This window comes from Nuphar pumila, chromosome 15 (assembly GCF_984573655.1).
Source record: "Nuphar pumila chromosome 15, dmNupPumi1.hap1.1, whole genome shotgun sequence".
In the NCBI taxonomy this organism is placed as follows: domain Eukaryota; kingdom Viridiplantae; phylum Streptophyta; class Magnoliopsida; order Nymphaeales; family Nymphaeaceae; genus Nuphar; species Nuphar pumila.
Window position 1 is genome coordinate 43,629,214 of NC_143263.1, and position 10,849 is coordinate 43,640,062.

At 38.1% G+C, this 10,849-nt stretch overlaps 1 protein-coding gene across 1 annotated transcript; it reads right to left on the reverse strand.

Moving 5' to 3' along the window:
- Positions 1-1,043: 1,043 nt before the first annotated feature.
- LOC149815269 (iron-sulfur assembly protein IscA, chloroplastic-like) lies at positions 1,044-6,357 on the reverse strand. Its single transcript, XM_089990296.1, has 3 exons — positions 6,086-6,357; positions 3,576-3,794; positions 1,044-1,265 (listed from the first exon to the last, which is right to left on the reverse strand). Exons 1-3 carry the CDS (start codon positions 6,234-6,236, stop codon positions 1,123-1,125), a joined length of 513 nt encoding a protein of 170 aa, XP_089846422.1. The 5' UTR covers positions 6,237-6,357; the 3' UTR covers positions 1,044-1,122.
- Positions 6,358-10,849: the final 4,492 nt, after the last annotated feature.

Consider the following 10,849-nt stretch of genomic DNA (forward strand, 5'->3'; position numbering starts at 1 on the left):
ATAAAAAAATATATATTTCGTATCAACTTTTCATAAACTGGTTTCAATTATCTAGGAACCATATCAAAAACTTGTATCAATATTTTTTGAGATCGTATCAATAAGCGTTTCAAATAAAAATGTATCTGAAACTTTTTAAGCGCTCATGTACCGCACCAATACCCCGTAGTGATACCATTTCCCATATCCGTTTCTGGCAACTATGGGTCAAACAGATGCCCCAAAAACACAAGCAGGGGCACTTTTGCAAATTGCCACAAAGCAGCAGGGATGTAAATGGTTCATATTTGGATCAGATGTGGCCAATACCATATTCGACTGATCCAATGTTGGTTAAACTCAGAATCCGCTTTTTACATGTAAATGGATTCAGATATCCATCAAATTCAGACGTTTCTCAAATTCAATAACAAAAAATCAACCCTATCCGCATCCGATTATAATTAGATATTGTTTTAGCTTACCAAATGCAACTAAATGAAATCGAATTCGGTTCATTGACATCCATATAAAGCAGGGACCATCTTGCAAAAACCTTAACTTTTATATTAATTATAATTATTATTGTTGCATAGCCTCAACCTTGCCTTTTCAAACCTTGTGAACAACCTTGACAAGATTCATGAAACACGTTTAGCAATTTGATTTAAAACGACAAAAAGACAAGACGGGGAACATGCATAAACTCTGGTGGGTGCAGTCCCAACTCCAAGGGGTTTGGGGCAGTGAGAGGGGGCTTGGCCACTAGGCGGGTGATCAGGGTTCCATTCCCACAAGCGTCCCTTGCGAAATGAGAGCAAGGGACCATGTGGGCAAGGGGTTTATACCATCAGGACAGCGACTGTAAGTACAGCATGACTACGTATATCATCCTGATGGTGGTTTCCCTCGTCCATGAAAAGAAAAAACTAACAATTTCACTCCTCCATATGAATCTATTAACTGCATGTATTTTAATAACAAACGGCTCAAAAAGTTCAGTTCCTAAAAATAAGCGGAGCAAACAAGTGGTGTAAAAGAAAGAATAAAGACGGAGTCGAAGATTGATAAATCTAGTATTTCCTATTTTATTATGCAGTGAAACAAGTAAGGTATAACAATGTTTTTTGATGTGTTACATCTCTACACTTCAGCGGCGAAAGATTTTCCGCATCCACAGGTTTGAGTAGCGTTTGGGTTCTTGAAGGAAAAGCCACCACCAATGAGTGCATCGCTGAAATCCAACTGCATCCCATAAATGAACAGCAGACTCTTGGGGTCACACACTGCAAACAAACATTAGAAATAATGCTTTGTTAGTTCATGTCCACACACACGTGCACATGAACATGGAAAACAAGAAAAGGCAAGAACAAAAGATCCAGCAAACAAACAGCTAACAGATCATGAAATGATTGCCAAGACACAATGCAATTAAAGAAGTACAGAGGCAGGATTGGCTTTAAAACTCGCAAAATGCAGAACCAAGAAAATGAATGAATTATATGTGCTTGTGCATGTTGTGCGTGCGCCCGTGTGTGCGTGCTCACACACCTAACATTAATGTAAAGCTATATGCTTCCACTGTATGAGAGAGAGAAAGAGTCGGTGATGGCCCGATTGATGAAACTCATCCACGTTCAGTGCATAATTGGTTCTAACGGGGACCGAATGGCTAGTAATTTCATAGCCTTCTGATCTGATGCCATCTCATTTTCAAGATATTTGGTCTGAATGAGAAATTCATGTAGATCAACTGATGATAACAGATTTTGAAGAAAGGATAAAATCTGCCTGACCACACTGTTTCAAGTTAAAACAATGCCTCTCATTTGTGGTTCCACTGATTCACAAATATATATTTGAAAGGAGAAATCCCAAAAAGGAAATCATATTAGGCTGCACAGAAATTGAATTTTTACCTTGACATCAACCTCACATCCAGATTCAAATATGTTCGACATTATCTAGCAATAACCTGTTTTCCTTGATAAGGACCATTCAAACCAAAAGATTTTTGTTCATTTTATACACCTTATCCAGCTTCTGAAAAGTAACTCTACAAGACATGAAGTTTAATTCAACCATCGTCATTCCCAAATTGCAATACAAAAAACATGTATAACCATGCCAACTTCTGATGATCTCAAAAGGATGTAAGTTGTATAAGTTTAGTTAAAAGAAAGCTACAGAAGCAACCAAAATTACAATGTTTATTTTTCTTTTTCAGAATACTGATTGATAAGATAGATGCCTTTTCATTCTTAAATTGACAAATTTTTTTTATCAAAACGGATAAATAGTAGTACTAGTTATGTTTAAGGCGATTCAAAAGGTTAGGACTTAGGACACATCTCCAAGGCTTTCTTTCCTTTTCTTTTCTTTCTTCAGTAAGTGCAACTCCAAGATTGTTGTTCATTAGTTGGTGTCTTCAGAATTACAAAAAAAAAAAGAGACAAAAACTTGAACTTCATCATGCAAAGTTATGTTTTGCATGATGCCAAAGCTCACAGAAAAGCTTGAAATAGTACAAGTGTGATCTAGGTGTCACCTAACACCACCTGTAGAATTGAACAATCACAAACAATTTTCAGAGCAAACTATCAAGACTATTCATGCAGCTATCTTGCTCCCATATGTGATGGTATCCAATCAGGTCTGCTCATTGTCAAGCTTATGACACATTCTGAACCGTACTGACAAATTGAAGGCTTGATACATGTCATGAAGGCATCCTCTTAAGGAATTCTAGAGGAAACTAACAGAAAAATCTACACTTTTGATGCTTTCTTAGAACAAGATATTTGAGAATTGAGTGGTTTTAAATAAGATTCACTAGTAAACAAAAACTTTGCATTTTTTCCCTGTTACTTTACTCTCTATAGGGAATCATGGGGTTTCAAAGGTGATCCTTTGGTTAAAAGGGGCAATACAAACCCATCTGAGCATCACCTTCAACCCCCAGCTTTGAACGGTAGCCTAACCTTTGGTCATCACTTTTTCAAGAGCATAGGTTAAGGACAAACCACAAACCAATGTAGTGGGTCAATCTGGCCGGGTTTCAAAATTGCCAAGCAACCAACATGACAGCTGGTAAATTTAGCTAGTCAAGCCATTGAGTCTGAATGTCTTGATCATTTAAAAAAACTCAAAATTGATAACAAAAATGTAAACTGCAGAAAATTTGAGAAAAAAGAAAACAATTTAAAAGTATTTAAGAAAGAAATGGCCAACACCATTTTTTTAGCTTGGAGGTTTCCATGTAAACTAGTTCCTAAAGCATCTAATTCGCCTGGACAAGAGCATCCAGGTTCTAGAAGGATAAACCTCTTAGCTGACATAGACATATAATCACATTCTTCATCAGTAACATTTGTTCTTTTGATTAGTGCCCTAGCAGAGACCTTACTTAGTAATTGGGCAACAAAAGATTTGTGATAATAATTTGAAAGTTGCAACCCTAAAAGATGAGGGAGAGCTGATAATTGAACTAATAGAGAAAAACACTATCGAAAACAAACATTGTATGTGTGCACACCCAAAAGGAGACGATGATTCTCTTCAAATAGAAACAAGGATAAAAATAAAAAACATACCAATCACAAAACCATTATATTCAATGACTGAATCATCTGGCCTCGTAGTGGCACTGTCCTCAAACTCCATAATGTAAGACATACCAGAGCAGCCACCTTGTTTAACGCCAATTCTCAGACATAGATCTTCATTTCGCTCAGATCTCATCTTATTCAAACGATTTAGAGCATTATCAGTCAAGGAGATGGCTGGCTTAATGCTCTCAGAAGTAGCGGTAGCTGCAATGTTTGACAAAAAGGAGCAATGAAAACAAGAATGTGATACTCCCAATAAATTAAATCTTCTGTGAGAAACATTTACTATGGTTGATGAAAACTCACTAAAGCAAGGGATAGACATTCTGCTTTAGGGAAAACCCAAGATTATTAAATTGTGGATATGCAAATCAATTTCATAACAAAGGGCAACAAATAGTGGGGTATTTTCTATGAAACATGTGCAACATTAGTCAGAGCAATGCATGGAATGCAGTAAGTGACACTAGCAGCACCCGATCTAGCTGCCCAGATAATAATCAAAGTGAGTGTTGATCAAGTTCCTAAGAGGACTATGTTACAGGCTCAGAATTAGCTAATGAAATCAGACAACCATGACCAAGTAATCTATACCAAACCTAAGTTTCTAGGTAGCTTTAAGGTGTATACTCATCACTTGTCCAGTCGAAGCAAACACTGGACAAGGACATGTTTGTATTGTCCTGTCCTGGACAAGAACATTCCTGTGCTGGATCCACAGTGTTCTCACTGTCCAGCTTGGACAAGCAATCAAACACACCCTCAGCTTTTCCCCTAACGAGCTAAAATACCCTCATTTCAACCCTGGCAAGAACAGTTGATCATCCCAGCAGAAGGGCTCCGCTCATCTGGTAGGAGCAACTCATGAACATCACCAAGTTGACAAGATGCCATGAGTTCAAGGACTATGGGTCCATGTCCCTTGCCGCAAGGCTGAAGTTGGGTGTACTCCCTGGTGGGCAAGGGGCACTAGGGTTTTACTCCAATGAATTCGGTGAGCGGGACAGTTTTTCCCGGTTATGAAAAAAATTTGATGTCCAATGCCAGAACAACTTAGAATGTGGAAAAAAAAAAGATAAGAAGAGACCAAAGGAGTGACCTTGTTGTGAAGAAAAAAACAGAAAGCAAGAATAAGGCAAACAGAAGATGTTTTAGAAACTAAAATGAGCCTCTTTTTTTCTCACACTCCCTGAAGGTGTTAAACTTGTCTTAATTAGTCAAATATTGCGCCCTAGACCCGGAGTTTTACCTCGCAGGGAGGCGGGCTCATTAAGTGACCCGGTTCTCGGTGAGGGTTTTCCTTCGTCATCAAAAAACAAAAAAAAAACATAATCATGACATTTGTCCATAACTACCCTAGTTCCTAAAGGAGGTGCTGTAACCAGAATTAATCCTGATAACGTTTATGGTCATGGTCGTTTGCTTCATTAACCAGTCGGAACCTGACCTTCATTTGTGTTCAGCCATCTCTGACACTCTATTGGATGAAAACTTCTGAACGGAACCAAGAAACCCAACAATCACTTAATGTCGGTCCAGGTAAACACTCAGGCAAGACAGAGAATCAACAACTTGCCTGAAGTAGATTATTGTTATCTGCTTCAAAGGACTAACTCAATGTCGCTGCAGGTTTCACATAAATTTTGCTCTAAAGGATACTTCCTTCTATTTTATCTATATACTGAATACATATAATTTAAGATGTGCAGAACATGGCAATTGAAGATTAAGTCCAGAGGAGTGATGGACCTTCCTTACATAAAAAATCTGAATGTCGGAAAAGCCACAATGATTCAGTAACAAACTTCTTTTGGATGGCAATTAATATGTCTACCATAACAACCAACAAATATGAATCCTTGATCCAATTAATCAAAAAAGAAATTTTAGATGAAACAAGCTACACCATGATACCAGGGACAAAAAATTTGATAATAGCTTCCAACAACCGGAAGGACTACAGCCAATAAGCCCAACTTCAAAATTCACAGCCTCAAGAACCACATCATCTGAACAATATTTTCCAATTAAAGAAGCTACAATTGGAGCACTTATAGCCGAATTGCTGATAAGAAAGAAACCCATCTCCCATTTTCTCTGATATTGAAAACCAAAAAATTTAAGAAAGAAGGGATTGCTGTCACCAAGCACCTAGAAATCCTAAAAGACTGTTCGTAAACCAAAGTTCAGATATCACAACTACACCGTGGTGCGCCGTCATCAATAGACTAAAGATTCATCGGAGAAAGAAATACTTTTTATAACGAGAGAGAGAGAGAGAGAGAACTGCCACCAAATCATCATTAAAAAGAAAAAGAAAAACCCATGTCTTATATTTCTCCTATAGATGAAACTCAACAAAAGAAGGAAGAAATACAGAACTTAAGCACCCCAAGAATCACACATTAGTGCAGCAGAGCGCATCTAAAAGATGGAAAAGAACACCAAAAACCAAAAAAAAAAAAAACTGTAACTGATCTAAAAAAAAATCTTACATAGAGCAGAGGTCGACCGAATGGAAATGGGTCTCCGCCGACAGAAAAAACCCGATGACGGCAAGGAAACAGAAGATGGTTTATTGGCAAAAGGGGTAGGTTTCTTGAGAGGAAGGAAGAGAGAAGAGGAAGGAGTTGAAGAGAAAGCCATGGGTATATGGGGTCACCCCAAACTTCAAACCTTACAGGAGAGGAGTATAAATGGATTTTGGAACCCCCAATTTTTTAGGGATGCATATTGCCTTCTTGTGTCAATCACCAAGAACTTCTGGCCTTGGTCAAATCATCGAACCAAAGCCTTCGGCATCAGTGCTGCCCAGTCCGAGAATTTACAAAACCACCCTCTGGATAGTTCCTGGCTCAAATCAATGATTCACGGAGCCCCTAGTTTGACAGAACCTAAAGGGGTAAAATGGGAATATGAAATAGTGTCTATGTGGTCAGGAGGACTCTTGTACAATTTGATATGTTTGTTGTTATGCGAAAGAATCAAGTGGGTGGCTCCTCATGCATCTCCATTTGCTTTGGAAACAAAGAATATGATATTATTTACAAAATATAGACATTGAATTGCAAGAAAGCCAAGTTGCATTCTCTCGTCTATTACTCTTAACGTGCAAGCTACAATTGTTGACACTTTGACAGAGGCAGCTTGGCTTCATTCTTCTTTCGTTTAATGGATAAAAAAAAAGGAAGGTATTTTATGATTTATAGATTCGAGGTACTCAATCGCACCAACAATCTAGACCGTAGTTACCGAGATGTAAAATCAATGTGTGAAGCGGAAGCCAGAAAGCGAGTGTTAAAAAATAGCACGAAGCATGATTCGTTTTCGAAGTGATTGTGAAAAGCTAAAAAGGAAAACGAGGGAGAAACGAGAGAAAAAAATCAGTGAAAAGTAATAATAATAATTATAATAACATGAAAAATGAAAAAAAAAAATGAAAAAGTTAGGGGAAAATGTAAACCGGACCGTTAATTTAAAAAAAAAAAGCACTTTGGGGAAAGCCGTTCTTCAAAAAGAAGAAACGCCCCCCCCCCCCCCCCATTTAATTGGAGGGAGAGGGTTATCCTCGTCCACCGTGAGAGCTGCTTAATCCCATCGATTCAACTAGAGAGATTTTGAGAGAGAGAGAGAGAGAGGAGGATTATCCGAGCACGCCATCGAGAGGAGCAATGCCCCTTCCGCTTTAACCCCAGAGTAGACTCGGTTTTGGGGATAAACCAGACTGAGTTAAGCCTGCCAAGTCTTGGATCAGTTTGGGTGTGACTCAGACCGAACCAAGAAAAAAAAAAGTCTTGGCCGAACGAATCAGACCGACTCGATCAGACTGAACTGGTCTGGTTTTGAACCTAGACCAGGTCGAGTCTAACCAAGATCGACCCAGACCGATTCTGGTCAACGAGTAATGAAGTCGACTCAGTCGACCAAACCAGATTGAGTTAGGTCTGACAGGGTCTCAGTTTTCTATTTGGGTTTGGTTTGAACTAGACCAGACCAAATTTGGGTCTAGTTCGATCCAGTTGACCTGGATCAATCCAAGTTAAACTAGATCCAGATAGAATTGGGTCTGGATCTAGTATGGGTTGGATAAAACAATACTAAATTCAGATCAAAACTGGATCTAGATCCAGTTCATGATTATTTGGATCAATTTTAGATCCAACTTATTGCTGGATCTGGATCCAATCTATAGTTGGATGGATCAGTACTGAATTCAGATCAGAACTGGGTTTGGATCCAGTCTGATAGTTCTGGATCCAAATCAAAACTAGATCTAGATCATATTTATAATTTAGTATGGATTTAGTTGAAACTAAACTAGATCCAGTTCACACTTTTCCTGATTAGGATAAAATTGAACTAGTCCAGTCTGCCCCTGACTGAGACAAAACTGAACCCACTTGAAACAGTTGGGTCCAGTCCAGTTATACCAAACTTGATATGGATCTATACATGTTATTAAACGGATCCATTATAGATTTTTTGAGAATTCAATTAAGTTTGAAACCAAATTCAGTTGGATTGAAACTAGGTTTAGTAAACCTAATATTCTAAACTCAGACTAAACTTGTTTTGACCTAAGATGAGTCAAGTCAAATCATAAGAATTGAAATGGCCAAATTACTCTTGTGTGTACCCAATATCTAATTAAGTAAAATAGGCATAATTTTGCACTTCAAACTCAGAATTGAGTGAGGTTTAGTGCATTTGACTCGTATCGCAGAGGAGAATTTTTTTATCCTATAGTTATAATCAAACTAGGGGCAAAAAAGTTGAGGTCTGAAAAATTACTTCGGGAGGAGTATTTTAATAATTTTATCAAAATATAAATAATGTATGTGTATTAATATGAACATGCTTGTATGAATATCAAATTCTATTGTTAGAGTCACTTGAGACTCGATTGTGACCAGAGTGCAGTATTCTCATTCGATGTAAAAGTTATTATAAGTAATCTTAGTTGTGAATAAATTATATTGCGTTGCATGTTGTCATTGTTGTTGTATTTTAGCATGTTTAGAAATGTAACTCTTGAGTGTGAACATGATATGCATGAGTTAATTACAATGAGATGATTATATGCACATGTCAGTCTATGATATGTCATATATATTAGAAAAAAATATTGTCTTATGACAACATATCTATGTTATAACCTTCGAATAACATGCATTATGATGAAATTGTGATTAGCCTTGAGTCCTTTGAATTTGGTCATGTTGTTTGAATTTAAATTGATATCAGCATGCTTAACCTCTTGAATCCCAAAAAGTGACGACTTGTGAAAAGAGCTATCTGGTTTGTGGTAAGAGTGCAGCTACCATGGAGAGTGTAGCATCGGTGATTTAATGATGTAGAAACTCTACCTCATTGCATGCTTAGTATGCGACAAAGTATGAACCTTAATGTCATTTTGAAATTGAGAATGAGACCCATTGCAATTATTTCATGACGACGCTCATGGGAGAACGAACGAGACACAAGCTTGAAAGTAAGGTTAAGGTAATGAACTTAAGATATGACTTAGGGTTTTATATTCATGCAATATCTAGGTCTTTAAACAATCATATACGGTTGAAAGTTATTTATGGTTAGGATATAGCATGAACCATTCCGAGTTTGAGCCTGACCTCCCAGCTAGCTACTGATGAGGTCTCCTTGTTGTTTCATTGCAGTGCTTGGTGATTCGGGATCACTGAGAGCGTATGGTTCATAGTCTGACCAACAATGTAGAATTAGGGTGTTCTACACGGGTTGCTACGCATATAGACCACTATGACCAGTATAGCTGACCTTGTGTTATAATTTGTAATGACTAAGTGTTATATTGAGAGAGTTAATAAAAAAAATTTAAATATACAAACCGTGTATGGTGTGTAAAAAATTAAACTCAGATCAAGGGCTTAGACCCCACTATAGTTATAAATTAAAGTCATTTATTGCTTATAAATATTCTTTACAGAATTGTAGGCTCACCTCTTATATAATTACAATTGTAAGTTTCAAGTACACTAGTGCAGGCATGACATGATTAACTATTTTGACTGTGTAGTAGAGTATATTGTTAGTTTTAATTTTATGTTATTGAACACTCTTATAATTATTATTTTCGTATGCTATAAATGATGAACTTTGTTAAAGAATTTGAATCTATTAAAGAAAAAAATTAGTCATGTTTTCTCTGTGTGAATTTTGTATGTTTTCCCTCTAGGAAGAAATACCAATCGGATTTGAACTCTCGAGGTTCTAGATCAATGTGTTACAAAAAATGAGAGAAATGATAAAAATGTGAGAGATAAGTGATTTGAGAAGTGAGTCAAAAGCCCTTATGCTTCGAGATTCTAACGCATGCTTCCCTCTTAAGAAGGTGCTTCCAGTACTAGACCTTTGCATCAACAACAAAATTAAGTAGGCTAAAATAGAATGATGCATATTTACATTGTCTTTTTCTAAAGAAAAAACTATTGTTATGGTTTAGACATCCCCTCATTGAGTTATGGGACAAAAGGTGCCACGTTGACTGTAACCCTATTTATTACTAATGAATTAACCAACTCACCAAGCTTTATCTCTACATGGCTCAATAGTGTGTGTGTGTGGGCGGGCGGGTATTAAGGATGGCAGTGGACCGGGGTGGGGGCAGGGGACAATGTCTCCACCCCCGCCCTGTTTCAAAATCCGAACCTCCATCCCCGCCTCCATCCCCGCATGGGGATGAATTTTAACCGCCATCCCCGCCTCCATCCCCGGTCCAAACGGGGGCGAGGCGGGACAGGGCTCCATTTTCCCTTGGTCTATAGTCATCCCTTAAAGGATTAGGGGCGGGGCAAGGCAGGGATTGAGACGGGGATGGGGCAGGGCGGGGGAAAGCGTAAGTCCATCCCAGCACGGGGATAGATTTTAACCTTCATCCCCGCCTCCATCTTTGTTTCATGCCCTTCATCCCCGGTCCAAACGAGGAGAGGCGGGGCGGAGCCCCGTTGTCCCCCGATCCACTGCCATCCCTAGTGGGTACGAATTGAACTGATTTTTTGTTAAGTTTGTTTTGCTGATTATCTTTAAAAAGTTTTAGGACATGTTTGCTTGACCCCGAATGAAAATCTCTCTCACGGCTGTGGGAGAATGATTCTCATTTCTCTCATGCAAGAAAAACATGAGAAAACAAGATTTGAAATCAATTTGGAGTCATTTTACTCACCTTTCATGTGATTCCAAATCACATTGTCCACCCTGTGATTCCGAATCACATGATTTCACAT

Excerpts from the sequence above, each read along its gene's own strand:
- LOC149815269 (XM_089990296.1), bottom strand. The coding sequence starts at position 6,236 with ATGGCTTTCTCTTCAACTCCTTCCTCTTCTCTCTTCCTTCCTCTCAAG. Across the intron at positions 3,795-6,085 it reads TCGGTCGACCTCTGCTCTAT|CTACCGCTACTTCTGAGAGC; the intron begins GTAAGATTTTTT and ends CAAACATTGCAG. Across the intron at positions 1,266-3,575 it reads ATATAATGGTTTTGTGATTG|TGTGTGACCCCAAGAGTCTG; the intron begins GTATGTTTTTTA and ends GTTTGTTTGCAG.